General features: G+C 37.3%; 1 protein-coding gene across 7 annotated transcripts in view; it reads right to left on the bottom strand.

Moving 5' to 3' along the window:
• POC1B (POC1 centriolar protein B) overlaps window positions 1-24,685 on the bottom strand; it is an 84,821-nt gene that overhangs the window by 23,735 nt on the left and 36,401 nt on the right. For 6 of the 7 annotated variants that reach the window (XM_072973259.1, XM_031683283.2, XM_072973258.1 and 3 more), the window contains 6 exons: window positions 18,891-18,998; window positions 18,644-18,759; window positions 17,373-17,506; window positions 15,246-15,314; window positions 14,383-14,535; window positions 6,702-6,782 (listed from right to left, as the gene is read on the bottom strand). In XM_072973259.1, coding sequence (XP_072829360.1) covers window positions 6,702-6,782; window positions 14,383-14,535; window positions 15,246-15,314; window positions 17,373-17,506; window positions 18,644-18,759; window positions 18,891-18,998 — 661 coding nt within the window. The remainder of the gene's footprint in view (window positions 1-6,701; window positions 6,783-14,382; window positions 14,536-15,245; window positions 15,315-17,372; window positions 17,507-18,643; window positions 18,760-18,890; window positions 18,999-24,685) is intronic. The other variant, XM_072973255.1, reaches the window with a different exon arrangement.

Below are 24,685 nucleotides of genomic sequence, written 5' to 3'. Positions count from 1 at the left end.
AGTTCCCAAAAATGTGCTAATTTTCTAAAGGAAATTCAAAAACTTATTTACTCTGTTGGGCTCCCAAACAGCATGTTTTATAAAATCCTTTTGTAGAATTCCACACCACCCTCTTCTTTTTTACATTTCATAAAGAAAAGTTAAGTCCTAAATCACTTTTATCAACAGGTTATAAAGACCAGTTTCACTGCATAAAGTATCACTTAAGTGAGATTATGCTTAAAAATTTAATCAGTATAAACTTTTCACTAAGAGGAAACACTTATTAATGATAAGCTTTCTTTCCCTGTGACCTTGAAACTTAAAGGGAAAGAAGCTCAAATTAGCAAATTCTTCAGGAAAGTTAAACACTAGGGACTTATGATTTTTTTTTTAAATTAGAAAGTATATTTAATTTGGAGGAAAAAAGAAAGCCTCTGATCCACACTATTAATCTCTTTTTACAGTGATACTGTCTTAGTTAATCAGCTCAAAAAAAAAAAACAAAACCCAGCCATGTTCTTTAAACAGACTAAGAAGTTTTAGTTGGTTGGCTTTTTTCTTACAATCCCAAAACACGTTTTTTTAAAGGTCAGCTATCACAGTCACAACTGTTGGTAGTTTTTATAACATATGGGTCATGATGTACTTCAAAAGCAAGGATGCAACTAATTTAGAAATAATCTCTTCTTCTCTGATGTTTTTTCTAACTTGCATCTGAAAAAAATATAAATGTTATTTTTATTCTAAATGGAAAGAGATTTGTGGAAGTGTATTTTTTCTTATTTACTTCTGTTAATTATCCTGTATGTCTTCTTTTTAAAAGCTTTGACACCTTAATTACTTCATTTCTTTCTGTTTTAAGGATGATGCTTTAAAATTGCTTCTCAAGCCTGGTAAGCATTCCTCTTTTTACTTCTGCTAAGCATCTTAGAATTATGCTAACTTTTTTTTAAGAATGTGTGACCTTAATTTTATTCTGTTTTATTTTTTTAATTGTTACAGTGTGTCATTTCCTGGTGTACAGCACAATGTCCCAGTCATGCATATGCATACATATATTCAATATCTTGTAATAACCTTTAATGAAAAAGAATATGAAAATGAATATATGTATGTATACACACTAACTTTTTGAGTCAATGGATAAAAAAAATACTGTTTCACTGTATCCCACCTGACGTATTCACTATCATTTGAAATTAAAACTAAACATCATTTAATAAAATGAGGATAAACTGTGAAAAGCACCAGCAACTAGTGAGTCCAGAGGCAGACTTTACACATGCCTATGTTCATCTTCTTTCAAACACTCAAGATGGTGGTGGGCAGAAGATAAATACCACGGGCCACTGAACCAATGCCTAAAGATACCATAAAAATGTCTTTTTCCTAAATCTTAGTAAGCAACAACAAACTTACAAACATACCTAGTTTCAGAAATCATATGCACCAAGCTTATAAATCAAATGCTACCTTACAAACCATTGCAAAGTTTAAAAACTTACAACTTCACCTTCCTCCAAATTTAGAGGTTGTCTATATGTAAATATAGGAATGCTAGCATACAGAAAAGTAGTGGAAGCAGGAGGTTTGTGCAACATGATTTTTATACATTTTCCTGGAAAAGTAAATGGGGTATCTGGGGACAATACATTGTATATTACCACTTTACACTTTTAAAGTTATAAATTTTAGTCTTGAGACATTTAAGTTTGCATTCACTGTGTTCTTTCAAGTTAGTCTTTCCAAATCTTTGCTTACATAAGCAGTTAGAAGCTGGAATAACTCTGAACTAGTTACGCAATGTTGTCTAGTTACCAGGATGCACTGTTGCCACAACATCCATGGAGATATCCTCTCTGTATCTGCACTTTTACTCTTTTTATGTCCGTATATTTTGTCAATACATTAACATTTTTTCGGAGAGCATATACCGTATGACAACCTCCATGAAAGGGTATAAGTTTTCTTCCTAAAAATAGGCTGATGCAACAATTTTTCCAAAAGGGAAACTAGTGAACTTTGCTGAAAAATGCAAATCCAAAGGACACTTAGGAAGGAAGACTATGTTTTACGACTGTGCTTCTCAAAGTCACAGAAACAGCACAGTATCTCTTGCACTGATTCAGCTGATCACTTTCCTGATCCCAGAAAAGAAGATAGGAAACCACAAGTCTTTTTCTCTCAACAGCCCTTCTGGCAAAATGATGCGAGATGATCTGGGCTAACCTGAAATTACTCAGGGCTGCACCTTACTGTTCCCTGGGGAAAGAAGACAGGGAATCCCACAGCTGATACCCAGTCTGTCAGGAAATCCTCTTGGCCCTGCCTTCTAAATATATGCAGCATCAGATCACTCACCACCACCTCCTCCGCTACCACCCTGGATCAAGGGATGCCTGCCTCCTGTCTGTTCTATAAGTGTCCTAATTAGTCTCTTTGCTCCCCTCCACCACCACCCTCAGCTGATTCTCAACACAGCAGCCAGAGTGAACCTGTTAAGACGTAAGTCAGATCACGCCCCCCAACCCCCAAAGGAAACCCTCCAGGGGCTCCTCCTCACTCCCAGTCTCGCCTTTGGCACGATCTCACTGGCCTGGAGTGCCTCCCCAGATACTCATCTCACTTGATCCCTTCATTCCTTCAGTTCTTTACTAAACCATCGCCCTTCACATGACTCTTGTCCCGGCCAAACTACCCAAATGCACCCGTCTTCCTATCTGACTTCAGTGCTTTCCGCGCCATTGCATTTTTTCCATTTACTATACTATACAGTTTTTTTTTTTTTGAATCTGTGAATTGCCTGTCTCCGCCACTAGAATATAGAATGTAGGCTTCTCTGGGGCAGGTGTTTCTGTTTTGTCCACATTTTCTTAAGTCAGGAACAGTGAGTGGCACATCATTACTCAAGAAACACTGAGAACCAAAAGTGTGTGAGTGGGTGTGCTCCCAGTTATCCTACCACACAGCTGCTATCCAGTGAGTCAGGCACTGTAAAGACGCAGGATTAGATGGGGGCACTTTTATTACTGAGGTACATACTGTATTTTCAGTTACTTCTGAGGCATTTATACTTTCCACCAGCTGGAATGTCCCTATCAAAACCTTACCCCATCTCTGGTCAGGTCACGAACTGACAATCATTACACTTGGCATCTGAAGTACACTGAAACTGCCACTTGTTTCTTGTGCTAAACGAAATTCCTCTCTAGCTAGGTTTTAAGTTTCTTGAGGTCAGGCAGCCAGCATGACATCCTGTCTTCAGTATCTTGGATAACCCCTCCATCCAGTTTGGCTTTAAATATTTTGACTGATGGAGCAAAAAAGACTATAAACCTTGATTTTTTTCCTATAATGAAATTGTAAATTCTCAGTTTATTGTGAAGAATTAGTTTAACCTGAAAACTGTCCCAATCCTAAAGAAAGGCATGTCCATCACCTACACAGTTGCCAGAATGAGTACAAGAGTACTCCTCTTGCTCTCTGAGAAGAGCCCAGTGTTCTGACAGTCAATCAGAAGGATACTAGCAAGACTGTCAACTTCATTTTGTTCATTTGTGGGATAAATAATAGTAAAATACATCAAAATTTAGGAATATATTTACCTAAAAATAACAACTTTAATAATCCTTGAGTATTTTAAACAAATTTTGTTTAGCCAGGATTTTTTTTTTTAATACTTCATATTAAGATACAGAAGAGAAATTCCAGTCTTGCTTGCCTTCTAGGGGAGAAGGGCTGAGGATGCGGGAGGATCTGGAACACCCCACGTAGCCGTGTCACATGTCAATGCTAATGCTAAATGCCCTCTTACAATTTTGATGACAAAACCTTGGTCTGTTTCTAACAGAATAAATGAAAATAGTGAAAGACTCAATGGGAATCTTGAACTAAATAATATTTAAAAAATCAGGATATGACAAGTGACAATGTAATTGGAATAAAGACTCAGAAATCTGAGATCAACATTTTAAAACTATGTCTACGTGACAGCCAGTGTATCTATCCCATTACAGAAACATTTTTTTACAACATAGCTTTTAAAATACAGATTGGCAACAGCTTATTTTGATCCTGAAATATTGTATCAAATTTCCTGCCTGGCAGGAGAGACACAAGTGCAAGCCTCGAAGACACCAACTGTTTGTATGCCATCATTTCTCCTCTGTAGTAGGAAGGCCTCAGAGCACAGACAAGACAGCAGTACACTCTAATCTATAAATCATCCTGAATATAATATTAAATCAAGTCAAAACAGGAGTAGAAGTCAACTATTTCTTACACCGAAACAAATCTGCTTTTCTCCTACTAAGAAATTTCACAAAATAAGGTTTGAAGAGTAACCTTTTTATATCTCATCTTGATGAAAATGCATTTTTAAGGAAACACTCTTCCAGTCTACAAAAACTAAACAAACGATCCCCCAAAATAAACAGTAACCACAATAACAAAAACCCAAACCACCTTCAAACACTGCTTTTTTTGGCTTCCAATATTTCACTAGGTTTTTAAATTATAATCATGTGCAAAGTTCACACCACAATAGTGCTTCATGCCAGAATAGAAACAAATCTCCTTTACAATTATGTCTGATTTGTCATGCAGACGCAAAAGAAAAGTAGCCAATATATAGAGGAGATTACAGATTAAGAATTACTTACCACTAGATTAATGGAAAGGCAAATAATTATAGTGACTTCACTTTAGTTTTCTAACCCAATGGGCTAAAAGGAAGATACATACTTTGAAAATATAAAGGAAAGCACTTTAAAGATATTCCTCATAAAAATCTAAATGCTTTATGAGCACATATGTCTTCAGAAAATGTGTTAGTAAAATAAACAAAATCCGGAGTCTTTAGCTTGCCTGGAAGTAAGCAGCTATCTTCCAGATTTTAAACAAATCTACCTAGCTGGGACTTCAGCAGCCTAATCCCAAACCAATTTATAGCAAACAAGCTTTTGTCTGTGTTTTCTTGTTTGTTTTGTTTTTATGTAGCATCAAGCACACAACTTCAAATAACAGTGGAGTCTTTTAATGCTTATATATTGGGTTGAACCATGGGAAATCATTGATATTAGACTGTTTTGCCTACATAGTGGCAATTTCACATAATTCAGCCTAATATTATTCCTTATGTGAAGAACAACTGTATTTTTCAGTCTTATTATCCTTTTCTGTAGCACAACTGCACACTTGTCAATGCTCTGTCTTCTCAAAGTCCCACATACTGTACTTCTGAGTTAGGGCCCTGTGACTTAGACACACTGACTCTGGAACGTCTGTATCCCCACCCAGGGACAGACATCCTGCCATCACATGCTAGGTGACAGGTATGCCCACCTCCATAGCACACTATCAAGAACACCTGGATTCCTCGGGTCATGAGGCTTTGCAAACTTGGAAGGGCACCAGCAGGGAGAGTGAGTCTCAAAGCATGGACCTAAGGTTTCTGATGATCTCTGATATCCTCCAGTCCAGAAACATGCAATTAAGCCTGAAGACTACCTCACAAGAAAGCAGCTCCGGGACAGAAAAATCCAACTCACCAGAATTTGTACATTCCAACAGCATGCCTTTCGGGTAATTCACTGAACCATAAATATGTTGAGCACCTACTATAATGTAAGAACTGTGGCAAGAATTCAGTGTCTAGTTAATTTTTAATGTTGTAAGTAAGTTATTAATGCAGGAATGCTCATAGGGTTATTTTACAAACATGAACGTTGTAACAGACAAGGCCACAGACCCACTTGAAGTTCCAGTTGTCACCAATGATTCCTGGACTTCTTTGACAATCAGTCCCTAGGTTGACCCTCCAGCTGACTTCCTGCCTCTGGAACTTCTCATGAGTGACCTAGGAGTCTTCTGTGCCATGGGACTAACACTGAAAAGACCCTTTAATAAGCAGACTTCTTCCTGATACAAGACAGACTGAAGATAGACTAGTCCTCTGCAGAATTTCTTTACAATACGTATAATTCTTGAGATCTAGTGGAGAGTTTGTAATGTAACGTCAAGTGTTTGTTTTTTCTGGCCACGTGTTAATTTACCCCAAACATTTAACTATACTGACATCATCACAGTAGTGTTGCCAAAGACCACGCCACTCCTCCCATTTGTTTTCATGACTGCTTTTGCCCTGACTAGCAGAGCTGACAGCAGAAGTGACCTGCCTTGCAAAGATTAAGCAGTCTCAAACGGAAAGGCTAAAAGTCTCAATTTGTGAAGACTTTGGACACATTTAGTAAATAAACTATATGTATGCAATTTTTTAAAAACAAAATTGCATGTGTTAGAAGTACTTCTTAATTTCTGCATCATCCATCAAGAGAGATGAACAAAGGGAAATGGCTACTTTGATTACACCTTCTAATGAGACCAGAAGTAAGTTTAGCACCTCTGAAAGGCAATTACCAAAGAAGGAATCTGTTCTGTGACAGCAAGTGGAGTGTCATGTGGGCGGCACCCTAATAGGAGATGAGACAGTGAATGTGGATTGGATTGAAAGTCATCAAATTAAAACTTTTCTAAAACTGGTGCTGCTCCCCCTTGTGGCCATTTAGACACATTGTAAGTATGACTTGTACAAAGTTTTTTCTGTGTTAAGATGTTAAGGCTACTTAGCCTTTTTTTTAATCTCCTCTCCCACACAATTTTTAAGGAAAATGAATTGTGCCAAACAATTAAATACCATTTAAATGCCAAAGGAAACTTACTGTGGTAGAATCAAAAGAAAGGATGTCCACAACAGGGGGAGTGGAGGTCTGCAAATCGATTACATCAAGCTTTGGATTAATCTGTGTATATATATTAAAAAAGCTAAAATTAGATTTTTATACCATAAGAAACTGCATGCCATTTGTAACAATTTAGAGGTATTTCCTAATATATTCTAAAACTGAAATATATTGGTACATTCAATGACATGAATATAAAAATTTTAAATAAGATATTAGTTTATCAAATCAATATATAAGAAAAGATCATCAGGACCAAACTGAAATTTTCCCAGGGGAAAAAAAAATGTTTCTACATTAGAAAATCAATGGGATTCATCTATAAAGGGATTTTAAAAATAAAATAAAATGACCCACCTCAAAAGATGCAGAAAAAAATCCTAGCCAGTTCATTAAGACAAGAAAAGGAAATAAAAGTGTTAAGATGTAAGAATTAGAACAGAAGAAATAAAATCGTCATTCATATATAACTATCTTATAAAGAAATCCCCAAAGGATCTACTGCTATATCATTAAAAGTAATAAGATCTCAAACCAGTATACAAAAACAACTGCATGTTTGCACTTCCACACACAGTAAAAAAAAAAAAATGCAAATTTTAAAAATTCATCACTTATAATACAATAAAAATTTAAAATACATCAGAATACAACAAAGATGCGTAAGACGTTTATGGGAAAAAATAATAAAACTCACGTAAAGACGTTAAAGAAGGCTTAAACAAACAGACAGCTATACCATAAAGAGCTCAGAAGCAGAGCCCCGTCTATATAAAAAACAAATACAAAAGAAAAATGGTGTCACAGATCAACAGAAGAAGGATGATTTGTACCTGAGAAAACTGGGTCATTAGATGGATCTCTGCCTAATATTACACACAAAAACAGACAGCAGATAAATGAGAAATCTAAATGTTACGTGAAAACTATAAAGTTAACAGAAGTAAATGTATAAAAATATCTCTGTAACCTGGGGTGGAGAAGGGCATCTTATAAGGTGCAAAAGTAAAACCATAAGACAAAAAAAAAAATTGATCTGTCTGATTACTCCAAAATTAACGATTTCTGTTTAACAACAGATACTATAAAGTCAACAATCAGATAATGGAACACGAGGAGACACTATGATGTCTAAAAATGAAAAAGGACAAATATCGAAAATATGTAAAAAAAAAAACCTAAAAAGCAATGTGAAAAGAACAGCAATCCTAAGAAAAAATTATAGAAAACCTAACATTTAACTAGCATATAAAGAGATTTTCAGAAACATCTGTAATAATTAGAAAAGGGAAGATTAAAGCAAAGTACCACTTAACACCCAGTAGACTGGAAAATCTAGAAAGCTCGATGCTGATATTGTTATAGCAACATTGTAATGGCAAAAACAAACAACAATCAGAATCCCCCAAATGTTTGTCAGCGTGGAATACATAAATCATGGGAATTACTACTGTAGTAAATTCATCAGAATCCTATACCTCAGTGAAAACGAATGAAATATGACTACGTGCAAACAACATATGAATGTATGAATTCAGAATCCATACATACGAATCTCAGGATTTTAATGTTAAGTGAAAAGTAGGCTATAGAAAAACACATATGCAGTGTGATTCCATTTATATAAAGTTTAAAACCTTCCAAAATGAAGTAACATCTAATTATTGATTCTAACATATATAGTAAAATTAAAAAGAAAAGCAAAGGAATAGTTAACTAGAATGGTGACTACTTCTGAGGGAAGTCATTTCAGAATTCAGAAAGACCAAAAGAAAAAAAGAGACCACGTGATCACTAGTTATTTACTAAACATTATGAATACAAAGAAATCAACAAAGGGCCACAAAAGATAGCAGAACTTGATATCAAATAAACAGTTCCCAACAATGTGTCTTGGCGAACCTCAAAGAAGAAACTGTTGACTGAGCACTTAGTGAGAAAGCCTTCCCAGGGAAGACACAGAACTTAAGAAGGCTCCTTTAAAACAGGTTTAGAAGACAAAAACAGAGGGACAGCAATGAGGTTCCATGCAATCCTGAGCACAGAGGCAGAATACTTCTGCGCAAGGGTCAAATTGTGAGCAGTGAAGGAATCTGGGAAGGCACAGAAAAGCTGGAGGCTAGAATGTGCTTTAGAAAGATTAGCCTGTATCGAGATTAAAGTAGGGTAATAGCGAGGACAAGACTGCAGGGACTGTGGTGGTTAAGGGCTGAGCCTATGGGAAGAGGAGTGGAATGATTTCAAAAGCACTTATCAAGTTTGAGGCATACAGCTGTAGTTTTGGAAGTATTAAGAAGCTTTTACATAGATCCAGCCAACTGTATTAGAGGCAGAGGTGTAGGAGCCCAACAACACCCACGCTGCAGTAAAGAAGGAATTAGAATCGTGCAGGGTGAGAATGGAGGGCTATCTGCTCAGTCGGCCAACAGGCCAACACCTTTCTTTCATTCTGGCCATTCCATAGAGCAGACGGCACAGCCTCCTTCTGATCAGCCAGAGTTGAGGCTGACTCACTTTCCTTTCAGTCTTGGGCTAGGTGTTCCAAAAGACTGCTTGCAGATATGTTATTCTCTTTTATCTACTGCCACCTAGTGTAGATACAGAAATTTTTTTTAACATTTTTTATTGATTTATAATCATTTAGAATTGTTTACCAATGAAAAATACAATCTGGTTTGCCATCTGAAACTGCAACTACTCAGAAAAATCTAAATCACATGGAAATGGTTGGCAATTCTCATGGAGAAATCCTTGAGGTCCTACAAGCTGGGCAAGTCTTGATGCAACAATATTTTTCTATATTTTGCTGCAAGCTGCTGCCACATGCATTAAATGGAGCAGAAAATTCTCACTAAGCTTATAGACTTCTCCATGAAGATAAAATGCTGAGGCAGTGACACGGTTAAGTTCTTTGCAAGCTCACCTCCGTGAATATTAACAGTACCTTTTAGCTTTCCACTTTTATTAAAGGAAAGAGCCCTTCAATAACTGCAGTTGCCTTGAAGTGGAGTAGGCTGCCTTATGAGAGGCTGAGTTCTCCATCACTGAATAAGGGATTCATGCACGAGGAAGGGTTAGTATATATGACTTCACAGGTACCATTCCACTTTGAAGTTCTGGTACATCCACAAACTGAGAAGTCCATGAGTACAAACTCTGCCACTAACAAATTCTGAAGGGCAAGAAATCTGCCTGTCTTGTTCCAGTGCAGTATCTAGCACATAGATACTTATTATCCTTTAACAGGTTGAAGTTAAATTTTGATTCTATTAAAGCACTGCATCGAAATAGTTAAATGTGCAGAATAGAACCAGAGTGACGAGGCTGAAACTCTCAAGTTGCCACTTACTAGCTTTAAGATTTAACTTACATGTGCCTCAATTTCTCATGGGATAAAAATGGTACTTACTCTATAGTTTTAAGGAAGATTTAATGACTTAATTTATGTAAGGTAATTAGAATAATGTTGCACATGTTAGGTATTATTATTATTATTACTGCTATTGTTATTATTAGGTAATCTCTGAAAAACATTTTTTGAGGCCCAAAACAACATATACCACGGCTAAAACTAAAATACAAAATTGGTAGAAGAGTGGTCATTTTTTAATCATAAATAATAATGTTTCAACCCTAATAGAAGGTTAAGATAAAGACCCAATCTCAGGCTCCAAGATTTAAACTGATCACCTGTAGTTTTCAACTATAAATCACGGCCAGACTACCACAAAATATTATTATATAAATATTTAGTTAAGTTAAAGGAAGTTTTCCTTCCTGCTCAATATTGTACAGCATTTCCTATGCAATTTGTAGATTAAGGCAATCTCACCTGGCCATTATAGAACTAGAAACCATCAAAACATTAACAAATTCTTCTCAAATAACTAACCATGACCCCTACTTACTATCTTCTGCAATTATCCTGGAATAGCTACCTCGACCCCCTTCTGTTACCAAGATCTACCAGCATCCCTTAGCACGGCTCTACATCTTCCCACCGAAATAAGCAAAAGAGCAGGGCACTGCTCGGGAGAAAAGTGTCAGACACACACATTAAGTTTTAGTTCCTCCTTCAAGAAGCAACGTTTGCTCTTGTCTAGGGGCTGGACGTGCAGCTCAGCTTGTGACAGTCTGAAGACGACGAAGTCAGCATAAATTAGTGATGTGACATTGTGCAACACAGGCAGGGTTAAGATAGCTTATTTTAAAAATGGGCTTCTGTCCCACCCAAAAAAGAAAGAAGTAGCCCTTTTGTTTTAACTAAGACAGAGTGCCCAGGCTAGGCGCGGCGCACAGGCTCTGCAGTCAGATGAACAGAAGGGACGGAAGAGAGGTCTGTCTGACATGGTGAAGGGAAAGACTTCATGCTTCATGCCTTCTTCTCTCACTTGTTCCAAGAGCAAACTGCCTATCACCCACTCTCTCCATGCAGGAAGCAGTAGTTTATAAATGCAGTCAGCGGGTATCCAAGGTCTAACACTACGCAGGATTCCTCACCTTCAAACAAGAGGTACCCTGAAGGCTGGCAAGTGGGTGGTTTTTGCAAAAGTCCAAACAGTCTCACTCAGAAGACTGAAGAGTATGCAATTCAAATATTTGAGCCTCACAGAGAACACAGAAAATACAAATCATAGGAATGTTATGTTACTTCAAACCCAGAAATGAAACATTCGTGGTTACTGCAAAAAGAGAAGTCAGGGAAATTAGGTCACTTAGATGCCACTGATTTCACCTCATCTAGGAATATGTTTTTACTCTTTTAATCAGGAACTCTGACCTCAAAAAAAAAAAAAAAAGTTTTGCTAGTTTCCAGACATTTCCAAAGTAATGTATGAAAACTGACCTTGCCTAAAGCTTTGGAAAAAAATCTATCTATCAAATTTAGTATTTCAAAGTAAAATTTGCTCATCTTAAATGAACACAATACAACTTCTGATTCATACTATTCTATTCTAAGTGATATTTTAAAATTAAGAGTCTTTTGGCTCTGGGAGGGATTACCTGACATTCATTTGAAGTCTTTAAAAATAATTTGATATTTAACAATTATTCATTCATAATATTAAAGATGGTCTCTGTCCAGAAAACTTTACACTCATGCTTTATTGTAAGAGATTTTTAAGAAAAAAAAAAGAATAGTTGGTTGTTCATATGCAGAATCCTATCACTTCTCTGCATTTTATATCACAAAATCTGAATTCTGACCAATTTAAGTCATATAGTATACTTAATTCAAGTATACAGTAAATGTAATGTAGTAGCTGATATTTAGTAAGTGTTCAATAAATACTGTTACTTACTGGGCATCCAGTAAGTACCAAGCCTTTTGCTAAATATGCTAAAAACAGAAAGTGGAGTTGTAAAGACCGTCTGTGTGTAAAATCTACATACTCTCCAAGGACATTCTCTCAACACTCTCATTTTTACGAGCCATATTTAGAGTGGCAAATCATAATTACTTGTTTAAGCTTAGGAAGACAGAGCATTAGTTCCCCCTAATCATCTTTCCTAACAAAGAAAAGGGAAAGAAATGGATTAACAACTCTTTATGAATTGGTCTCTGATCCCCTAGGATTAGAAACTGAATTATATATTCTGACATCTGTTTTCCCAGAAGTGCCATTTTCTAAAATGTTTCTAGGTAGATAAATGATAGAGACTACAATTGCTACTATAACTTTACTTCTATCCCCATTCAGTAAGTATGTATGAGCTTACAGATAATTTAAACCGTACACAGAGGCTGACTTTCTTAAGGCAACAAACCTTATTTAGTCACAGTGCTCATCAATCTGTACAGTGTAACTGAATTGTAATTCCAAGATGAAAAGCCAGTTTTTAGGAGATTTTTTAAGTGTATATGTGAAATATGGGTGGAGAGTGGCTCCGCATGGCCTGGGTCATCCTGACCTAGCCACACTCAGCAACCCAGCTGGTTTTACTGCTTTCTGGCGGCACTGTCAGAGCAGAGTTCCTCAGACAACTTGTTGACATTTTAAAGAAAGCCTAACACTCTTAAGTGGGCTGGGGCTGAGAGTAAAGCACAGAGAAGACGGCTGAGCTCTTAGCACTGAGGCGGCGTGATGTCATGGAAGCATCACTGAGTTAGGAGTAAGGAGACTGGGCTCAGCCTGCAGCTCTGCCACCCTCAACTCTGGAAAGGGAGGCGGCTGAGCCGGCGAGAGGGCAGCAGCAATGATCACTCCCAGCTGAGCCACAGAAACACTAGAATAAAAAACATCACGAGCCAATAAAGCCAGCTTGGGTAAAACAAGAAAAGGAAACTCAAGTCAATTTAAAATACATTTCACATACATTTTATGTGATGCATACGCTCACAGGGGATCAACAAATGCATCTACAATTGCACAAACTGAAAGAAAAATGTGATGAACCAAAAACAAATTGCATTACGTTCTTTCTTTCAAAGAAATCAAAAGGGAAAAACAGTAATACAATCAGTGGCACGAAGAAGTAGTAAAGTAACAACGGTAAACACTTTAGAGGATATGGAAAGATGATCGGAAGTTAGAAAGGATAAAAATTATAGCAAAGAACTGAAAATAAACACCATCATGGAAAAACAAGGAAAGAACTCTCCAAAATGTGGCTAGGTTAAAAAAAATCTAGAAAACAGTCCAAAAGGTTTAAAAGTTATAAAAACTTAAACTTATGTACTTGCGTGCACACACCCTGAGACTAACAGAAATGCCTGAGGTAACAGAAAAGACCAAGACCATGCAAACCAAAATTAAAGAACTGACATGGGGTGAGGGACCCAGAGGCCACAGAAGGTAGTCTGGAACCACAGCATGAATAACAAGCAGGAGGCGGCTGTAAACTGCCACTTAGAAATGATGTCTTAAGAATTCAAAATATCTACTCTAAAAGCAAAGAAAGACTTTGCCAATGACGGGGAAAGATTTCAGATGAATAGATAATAGTGATTTCCTGATAGCAGCTCTTGCTGAGAGAGAAGAATTTAAGAAGAATCAAGCACAATGCTAAGAAATAGACTAAGACCAGCTAAGTATCCAGAAAAGATGAATTTTTTCTTCGAAGGGAGCAGAACATTTAAATCTATAGGACCTAAGGGAACTTGTCAACAAAAATTTAGAGCTAAGTAGATACTAATATATTTGAAAATATATGTTGGAAAACAGTAAAACAGCCCCGATTATTAGGTTCAATGCTTAAATCTCTTCTTTTCACTGTCCATGAGATTTTTTTTGTTGTTATAAAAGGGCTTCAACCTACCTATTTCAGTAACTGTTATAAAAATTCTTGTCCCTCAGCCCTTTCTCATGACAGCCATCACATGAGCTCCCTCAACACGTCTAGAATCTGAAGCTCGCCCAGCCTTTACAGTCACCAGAAGCCTTAGATTTAATTTCTCATTTCCCATTATCATTAACATATTTTTAAAGTTTTATTTCTAAGTCTTCAAGAAGCACATATGAGAGGCTTTAGTACTGTTACACACTATCCTATTTATGGTTTTATTTTATTAGTAAAAGTAATTGTTTCTTGAAGTGCTGCTGTCTTAAAGCAGGACTAGATTTTATAGAATTAAGTATAATTTCAAGCATCTAAGTTGACCAATAGCTCCCAAGTGTGCACTTACAAATTGTAGGACAAATATGCACAAGGTACTCACTTCAACAGTTTCAACTTTTCGCTCATGGGGATGTGGTGTTCTTGGGTAGATATCAAGAAGATGTGGTGGTGAATCAAAGTGCAATCTTTTGAGGTTTCTTTTAAAAATATCTTTACAAGTCAGTTCATCAAAGTTAGTCCTCCATAATAAGACCTATGAAAATTGATCAGGTTCGCAGTTACTGATTTGCATGTACAGGCAGAAGTGATTTTTAAAAAATTAACATATAGAATTGTCTCTCAAAATACTCAGGAAGGCTATATATATATTCCAACAATGTTACTACACCTTTTTTTTAAGGGTGGTAGGGAGAGATTTAGCATTTCGAATTGCCTTTATGTCCATGTTAAAATTCATATTAAGAAAATACCTTATTCCTTAAAGTCCTCTCTTTTTTTTCCCCCCCAATGCCCAAAATCATGTTTTAGGCTTTATCATCCACTTTATTCAACAAGTCTGGCTCTGAACGACTTTTGATCATTTCAAATAAATGCAGATTTCCTACACAAACAATTTAAATTTACCACCCTCAAGAAGCTTAACATTTGAAAAATGAGACATACAGCCAATAGATTAGGCAAAAATTCAAGTGAAAGGCCCACACCAATATTAGGCTCTAGGTTCATGTACAATTAAGTGTAAAGATGAGCAAAAGAAAGTAACTGCTGTTTGAATTCCAAAAACTATCAGAACTGGCACTATTTCAGCTATGAGATACCAGACTTCCTGGCATTAAATTAAAATATAAACTCACTGATAATCATTGTAACATATACAAGCTAGCTGGTTGTAAAAATCTTAGCCGAGGTCTCAGATTCCTCTCCTCTGACCAAATCAAAGAGGTTGCTGAGAGATTTACAAACCTGTGCATCCGCACCTCCTGAGGTAAACAGCTCTCCACCTTTTGAAAATGAAACAGTAAAGACAGGCCCCTAAGAAATAAAGGGAGATAAAAGAAAAAAGTACTTGGTAATGTGTTTTCACGGCCAAGAGGAGCATTAATTTTTCATCCTAATTTATGCAGACTACCTATGTAATAAGTCTGTGAGAAATACCTAGTTGCTAGTAACTAATGCAGCAAAGAGAAGCAAAGAACACAACCCAGCTACATTAAAACACCTCTAAATGATACTAAGTGAAAAAGAGATACTAATAAAAATGAGAAAACATACATTTCTTCTTTTTAAAGAAAAGCCTGTGTGTGTAAGTTATTAAGAAAATAAATAATACATAAAAATTAAAAACAAATAAAAAACAAAAGATCTGTTAAGATTTTCTGGCTTTGGATTCTTCAACAAATCAGAGCGGAAACTGAATGAGAACTCTGCTGGTGATGGGAACGAGGCTGTGTGACAAGACATCATTTCCTGACCACAGCAGGCTTCACTGAGTTCTCCCTTCATGTGGGCAACAGTGAGCCACTCAAAGTTTTAAAAGCAGGACAGAGATAGAAGGGCCATGACCGATGCACACTGATACCATGACTGTGAGAATGATGAGCTGGAGCAAGAATGAACGGCTGGAGGCTAGACAGGAGGTTACTGCAGTCACCTGGGTGAGAGGTAAGAACATGAAACTGAGCAATGGCCGTGGAGCCGGACAAGACCACAATTTGGCACAGTCACAGCATGACCTCTAGGTCAGTTTCTCAGTCAAGGTAAGAGTAATGACTTCTCATCTCAAAAATATTAGTGTATTCTGTTCATTTTCAGTATGACCTTAATCTATATGAGAACATTTTTTTGGAGGGGGAGGAACATCTTATATTTTTCAAGTAGACTCATGTTATTACAGCCTGATAAACACCTTCCCCTCCGGACTGTGAAAAATTCCGTCTTCATGTGTAGTATTTTCCTCCGATATTATTGTATTTATCTTTTTACATTACTCTGTACTTCCTCCATGGATATTTAAATCCTTGACAAATTTTATTGGTTGTTTATCCAGCCTAAATCCATGGATACGCATGTGTCGGAGCTGGTTAGTGTCTATTTCTGCTTCACTCTAACACAGCTGCGGAACAAACAATAAAGCAAGCAGGAAGTCCAGCAGGATATATGAAGGCAGGAAAAAACCTCCCCTAGACCACAAAGCCCATTCTATTTCTGGATATAAATAGCTTATAACTTGGTTAAAAGGAAGTACATAGTACCTCTTATAAAAAAAAAAAAAAAAAAGAGGATGCATTCTAAAAAATTTAGAGAAGTTTGAGTATTTACCCAGAAAGGAAGAATAGTTTCTACACTTGAAAAAGTTTTCCTTCAGTACATTATTATCTTTGTGAGTGTGTGTGTGTGTGTGTATGTGATTGAACAGTCTCCACAGACAGCACCCACTTCCCCACTGGGTTCTAAACCAAGTGAAATATGAGACAAAGGAATATCACCTTTCGTACTGATGAAGGCTTGTAAAGCGAGAATGTGGCTTTATCTGTGGGCAAATGGGCTTTCTAGAACTGAATCCCAGAATGAGTCAGATTTGAGAATCCAGTCACAGACAAGACTGGACAACAGCAGGCCTCCCCACGAGAAGTATCAGAGGAAAACAGAGAGGACAGGCTCCCAAGAGATTTCTCCTTCTAAACTCACCAAACAGATTAGCAAAAGGAATGAGTGCGGGGGTGTGAGAGGCTCAGAGGGTCAGAGCTAGTGGGACAGGCTCCATGTGAGGGGAAAGATCAGAAGTAAGGAGAAAACGTATCCATCACCATTTAACTGGTCACACCTATACTACATACTGATGAAGACAGCAGTGGAGGATTAATTTAATGGCCACTGAAAGATACATGTTGATTTTGACAAGAATTACAATAAATAATATTCCTAAGAATTGCCTTCAGAGAATAAAAACATAGCCTTGGAAGCAAAAAATAAATTTTGTGATAGCAGCAATGTATGCTACACTTAGATAAACAATAAAGCCATATAATAAAATGGATCAAAACTGTAAAATATATATTATTTAAGAAGCAGAAGTCTTAGCATTCATACCGTATGTCCTTGAAGTGTATATATGAGCCTTCCTTCTAAGAGATCCAGAATCTTAAGTGTACCATCTGAAGAAGCAGTGATGAGATAGTTACCCGAAGGATGGAATGACACACAGTTAACTCCACCGCTGTGAACTGATTTGTAGAAAATAAAAGCAAAAAGCTAAGAGAACAATTCTTGATTCTAAAGATGCCCCTTTACCCTATTATCAGTATTAGGTTGGAAATAAAAATCAATTAGAGGCAATGTCTCCACAGCACCAAAATTCCCTATAGCTCCCCAAAACAAATAAGTAGTTTGGCATCAAACAGCTTAAGCTTCTAGCTCACGAGTCAGAATAGCTTTACAAATGAGTGTCATGGGAAGATGATCTTATTAACCATGTAACAAAAAACTGTCAGATACATTGTCAATATAAGCAATAGTTGATAACCACCAGCTCACATAAGGTATACAACCCAGCCTTAAACTAAATGTAATGACCAATTAGTGGCTTGGGACAAAGGGTGAAGAGTATGGAGATGGATTTGGAGAAGGGCAGTCTTGACAGCTTGAGAATTCATTTCTGGACACCATCCTTCCAATAGGAGGCAGTATAACACAGCGATCAAAAGTTTGCTCGGCAATGTACTTTGTAAAAATGTACTTTGTAAACAGAAAGACCCATGTCAGTTCTATCAATTATTTTAGCAAGTTACTTCGCCTCTTTAAGCCTCAATTTCCTTATCTTTGAAATGGAGGTAATAATAATAATACCTCTTAGGGCTGTTGTGAGGATTTAGCACAGTGACTGCTACATGATAAATACCATATTTATTAAGAAAGAGAAATGTGGATTTAACACAAATCCACTATACTCTAAGAAATCAATTCAATTCTCTTTTAACTTCAATACACAGGCACAGTAGAATGCTGTTTTCTACCAGTTATAACACCTATTTGTGCTCATGAAACTCCTTCTGAGTTAATTTCTCTCCCATACTTCTCATACAAAGCAGATAACCAAAGTTTGAAAATCTCCCAGGAATTTTTTTTTTTAATCTCAGCCCTGGCATCATTTTTAAGGTCCCCACACCTTCCTCTGCACTTGGGCACCCACCCCAGCTCCTCAGACCAAGCTGCTGATGGGGGCAAACTGTTCTCTAGTCAGTCCAAAGGCAGCTCATGACCCTCCCTAAGAGGACCGAGCCCACGTGAAGAACAGTCCGTCGGTGTAAGAATTTCCCAGAGGAGCCCACTCAACAACTGAATTTTGTTATGGAAACTGTTACCTTGATAATGTTGGAGTAATTTGTTCACTCTTATATCCCAGATTTTCACGGTATGATCAGAACCCGCTGAAGCTATGCATGTGCCATTAGGGTTAAAAGCCACAAAATTTGCAAACCTAGGAAGAAAGAATAAGATGGTTTAATATTGTGATTTCTCTTTACTCTCATCTCTTTATTTGAATTGTAATAATTAAATGTCTCCTTAGCAAACAAAACCATATAAATGCAAAAAGAGAACTGGACTTACCCTACAAAATCTGAGAAGTTATTAACACACTGCTTATTTGTGGTGTCCCAGATTTTAATAGTTTTATCCTCACTGCATGATACAATTAGTCTTCCATCAGGTGAAAACCTGGAAAACACAAGAAAAATTACTTTTGCAGAAGGCTCCTGACAATCACAATCAGGCTGTGCATATGAAATTCCACAGGCCACTGTCATTGCACATGCAGCAAAGTTACAGTCTGCTACCAAAATCTTTCCAGCTAAAATTAAGCACATAAATGACACTGACAGACCATTGTAAAGATCACAACATTCTATGTAGACTAAGCAAGTTTCTTTTCACCTTTCACTCTTTTATTTAAATAATTTAGTTTCATGGCCTCTGCCCTAGGTCTGCACTGCTTCCAAGCCAAGCACCTTTTTTTTTTTTTTTAAAGTACTCTTTACTTCTTTTTTCTATTTTGTCATTTTCCGCTGTTACCCATGTGACCCAAGAGAGCCTCTATTACTCACCCTACCAACCCTGCATGAAGCTTTTGGTAAAACAAACAATGAAAAGGACTGGTGTGTTGAGAATTAAAATTAGATGATATCAACAAAAAAACCACCTCCCCAAGCCTGTAACTTTCTGTTCGTGGGGAGGCCAGACAGCTCCAATCGACTGAAAATAGGAAAACTCACTTCTACAGAACTTCATGGACACACCTTTTATCCACACGCCTCATCAAAAACCAAAGGAGAAAATTCTCAGACATCTTGTCTACTGCTTTTATGCTCTCTCTCCTTTTAAGATCCTTTCCAAGGTTCTTTTTTTCCCTTAAGTGCCATTTTAAAACAGAGACAGAAGAGCAGAAGACCAAAAAGAAAATGAAATTTTTTAGACTATTAGGAAACTATGAATAGTGTTTTCATTTTAATATTTTAGTAATAATAAAACCCAAAAAGCACAGATTTAGGTCATAGAACTGATTAGGTTTCAGTTTTACTTGTAGTTTCCCTCTATGGCAAGATTACTGTAAAAGCCATCAACTAAGGGTGTGGATTATAATTGAAGGTTTTTCTTTTTGTTCTCTCTCACTGTTCCCTCCCTCTTCCTCCCTGTCCTTAAGGCTGGCCTAAAAATAATTCTTCCTAACAGAAACTCTGAATCTAGAATTTATGAATACACCATATTTTAAAAGGGATATAGAAGCATAATTAAATTCTGTGTGAACTAGTCTTTAAAAATTCAAGAAAATAACCTTCCAAGGAAATATCTTTCACACTGGGTAGTTCAAATTGATTGTATGACAACATATTTTATTAATCTTTCCCTTCAGAAAAAAATATGTGAGGAGTGAAGAAGATTCAAATATGAAAGATAGTACTGTAGAAATGTTCCAAATATATGAAACTTATTTTGGTCTATAGACCCTGGGGAAAAAAACCTATTCAGTACCCCCATGAAAATAAACTTTGCATAATAATTGTAAACAACTAGTGCAAGGAATCAAACTGTGCTTCTTAACAAGCTATCTTTTAAAAAATTACTTAATGTGAACATTTTAAATATGAATATTTTTAAGAGATGACCAGATTCTTGTATTTTAAGAAAGCAATGGTGAAAACAGTGTAATAAAATGGAATGATCAGACTAAAAGCAAAGTACAAATATTCTCACTCTATGACATTATTGGCCAAATACCTCCACCACCATCAGCAGCATCACCATTATCCTGCCTGCATTTACTGAGCATCTATGTCCTAGAATGGTTCTTAACACTTTACCTGTAGCAACTCATTTACTCCTCAAAATAACCGTACAAAACAAGTGCTATTGCAGCCTCATTTACAGATGACTAAACCAAGGCACGTAGAGGATCAGTAACCGCCAGTCACACAGGCAGGAAGATGTGAACCCGCCAGTCTGGCTCTAGAGCCAAACCTCTCAGCCACTCTGCTTAAGTCTGACAGAAAGAAAAGTTTCTTCTACTAACCAAATGAGAGCACAGGAAGTTCCGTGTGGCTTCTGTGTAACCACAGAAAGTTCTGAAGTGGAGGAAAACCACAAGGCAAATGCTCTTAGGAGGCTATGTGACTGGGCTCTGCCTGACAGGCTAACCGCCAGTCTATCCTTTAATAAAAACCAGTGTGTCTGATGTCATACCCTATCAGAGACCTTGAGGGACTGATGGGGAAAATATCCGTTCATTAATTCATTCAAACACTTAATTGAGCACCTGCCAGCCCAGGCACTGGGCTCCGTCCTGGGTAACAGGAATATCGCGGTGAGTGAGACCGATAATACCCCTGCCCTCATGAGGCTTTCATTATAAGGAGAAGGATGTAGGGATGGCACACAAATAATATACTTTTAGATAATAAGAAAACAGTTTGTAACAAAAAGGTGCCAGTTTGTCACGAGAAGCTCCACAGAAGAAATAGGATTTTAAAACAACTTGTGAATATGGAAAAGAAGGTATCCTGACCAGCCAGAAATTCATCCTGGGCAGGGGGCTATAGCCTGGAGAAATTTCCCCAGCACTAGAGAAACGAAAGTAATGTGAGCTTCGGGTAAGTGGAGAGGAGAGGAGCTGGCCGGGACGAAAGAAGCTGGTGCCCGAGGAGGGGGTGTTCCAACCTCCAGCTCTACACAACCCAGGGGAACTCAGGTAAGCATGCCACCCACTCTGGACACTACATTATAATCCCTGCATACACTCTCTGTGTGTGTTTTTTTTTTTTTTTTGCCTTTGGAGGGGCTGGAGGTTTGTATCTTCTTCTCCCTTTTATTTTTAATTGGATACACAGAAATGGGTTAGCACCAATAAAACAGGCTTCTCTTTGGCCCTGACTTTTATCAGAAAAGGACAGTCCTCTTTTGGTCAGGGCTCAAACAATAACTAACCAGGTTATTAATTTTGAGACTGTTAAGAGGATATAAAATTTCTACCAAGACATTACCAATAAGTTTCTAACTCTCTAACTCAGTACCACCCAACCACTTTTTAAAACATCCAGAGAGTGTGTCACCAAGATGGACATTACATTAGTCAACAGTGACTAATGGATCAGCAGACACGGACTGTCTGTAAGGCACTAGAGAAGTTAACTGAATTATTAGTCAATCCCTTCAAATATATTGGTACTCATTGGAGGAAAAAAGGAAAATCGTGAACTTTTTTCTAGAAAAACTGGTTTACATGTCCTTGAGAGTCACATAACCGGAGTTCCTTAACTTTGAATCTATGGAGTTCCTGAAACTATATATAAAGTTGTAGGTCCACATGCACAGTCATTGAGTTCTTCACTCACTAGTGAGACACACAGGTCCATGAACCCTGAGAAACTTTAAAGTGCTTTCACAGGAAATCAAAATTTCATTTGGATATTCCCTATCATCTGACTAAATATTCTATAAAAACAATATATACATGCATGTGTCAAATCATCACAGAGTGCACCTTACACTTACATAAGGTTATGTGTCAGTTATATTTCAGTAAAGCTGGGAGAAAAAGAACAGCAAAGGCACACAACCCCGACACCCACCAGACACGCAGCTGCATGGAGGAAGGGCTAAGCTTTCTGAGATGAGAGTTTATGACTCAAACCATCAGCCCTCCAAGCGGGAGAAGGAACCAGAAGTTTAACTTGGGAGGAAGACATGCCACATTTAGGAACTAGATATGGTCCCTGAGGACCAATCTGGATTCCAAGGGTGATGGACATCTATTTAGCATCCAATATCTGCCATACCCACTGGCTCCAGCTGTGTAGGGGTAAAAAAGAAAAAAGGAATTCAAGTAAGGGATAGAAAAGGAATAGTGGGGAAAAAATGGAAGAATGAAGGAAATACAGAAAGAAAAATATTCTCCCCAAAAAAACCCCACAAAATCCCACATTTCTGGCCCTCAGGGCTCTGAGACCAGAGTAGACACTGTTCCATGTCCCTTAAGAAACATATGGTTAGTAAGAGGTACTCTGAAGCCAGCAGATATTCAATAAGAGGGGAAAGCAGTAAAAAACAGTGAAAGTAAGACTGCTCGGTCAGTACCGAGTCCTGGATTCTAAGGCCAACTTTGCAACTGTCCAGCTATGCAACCTTTTGAAACTAAGAACCACCCTGGCCACTGTTTTCTATTTGGATGAGAGAGTTTGGATTGCATTCAGACCTAAAACTTTCATAGACTCATTAAAACAAAAAAGTGGCAGTCTCAGAGTTTGCTTTGATGGGATTTGGGGTTTATATACTGAAGGTGAAGTTCAAGGCAATAAGCAAAACATTTTTTTTTTAAGTGTTGGTCAGCATTAGAAAAGAAATCATCTGTTGAATGTAGTAACAGGATTCATTCCTGTAACTGCTGAGACACAAAAAACGGATAAAAAGAGATATAAAAAGATTTAAGTATGGCACGAAACATGCTAATTACTTGTTGGGTCATTTACCATTTACGTGCCCAGACTCCTTTCCTGGGATCTCCACCCATAAGTACAACTGCCTACTAAGCGTTTCCTCTTGGATATCCTGGAGACACCTCTGACTCTGACCTTGTTCAAATCTGAACTCATCATCGTCCTCTCCAAACTGCTCCTTCTTCAGTGTTCCTTTTCTCAGAAAATGGTTTCTCAAGCCAGAAACCTAGGAGTCAAGCTTGATTCCTTTCTCCTCCACTCACCACATTCCAATCCACTATCAGGCCTTGCCTCTTCAGACCTTAATAGGTCCTGCTGTCTTCTATTCTCCACAAGCAACAGAAGTGACCTTTAAATCTTCAATCAAATTTTTCTGATTAAAACCCTTCAGTTTTAATTTCCTTTGGGAAAAAGTCTGACATCCTTACCCCTGCTTGCCAGGTCCTCCAGGATCTGCCGTCCTGTCTCTTCGACTCCATAACCTTACACTTCCTGGCACCACACCCCTCTTCTCTCAGGTCCTTCCCGAGCCCCAAGTGTTCCCGCACATGCCGGTCCCTGTGTTTGAAACACTGCTCCCTACTCGGCCTAGCTTAAAATTCCTAAGAGGACTTTACTGCTCCTTCAAGTCTCTGTTCAGGGTCAGTTCCTCAGGAAAAGCTTTTCTGAACTCCTCTCCCACAGAAGGTTTGCTCCCCAGTAAGTGTCTTAGAGTAAGCTCACTTACAACCATTTTATTTGCTCCCCTAACAGAATGTAAACTCCAAGAAGAGAGAAACCGTATCTGTCTTATTCAGTCTTGTATCCCCAGACACAGTCCATGGCACTGAGGAGGTCCTCAGTAAATATGTAGGACATTTAAAAAAACTTTTTAAGGGAATTGGGACTAACAATATTATAGCTAACAAAAGCTAATGTTTAAAACCTTTGCAACTTTTTGCACAACATGAATGTATTTAACTCCATTGAACTATATATTTAAAAGTGGTTAAATGGTAAATTTTATATTATATGTATTTGAGCAAAATTTAAAAAAATTTTGCAATTCAGATGATCAAAGATCACTTGTAACACTAGCAAAAACTGAAAATTAAGGTCAGATTTTCCCCCTAAAAATTAATGCTAAAAAACCAATAATGTTGGAAAAGTTGTCTCATTAGCGTCTATTTTTGGCTGAGGACACCCTAAAGAAACATAAGTCATCCCACAATATACATTATTAAAAAAAAAAAAACAGAGCTATAAAAATTTTAACTTTTAGAAAAATTCTTCTGCCACTAAAAAAATGCTATTTTTCATCTGCATATGTAGATATTTCAAATGACACATGTTTTCTTCACTACTCATTAAGGACAAATTGCTTGTTTAAAACAAAACAAAACTGGGAAATATAGTAAGTAAAAAAAAAGCCCACAGTGC

This window comes from Vicugna pacos, chromosome 12, assembly GCF_048564905.1.
Source record: "Vicugna pacos chromosome 12, VicPac4, whole genome shotgun sequence".
NCBI classification, from domain to species: Eukaryota; Metazoa; Chordata; class Mammalia; order Artiodactyla; family Camelidae; genus Vicugna; species Vicugna pacos.
The sequence above is the reverse complement of the archived record's forward strand: the minus strand, read 5'-3'. Positions and strand labels throughout refer to the sequence as shown.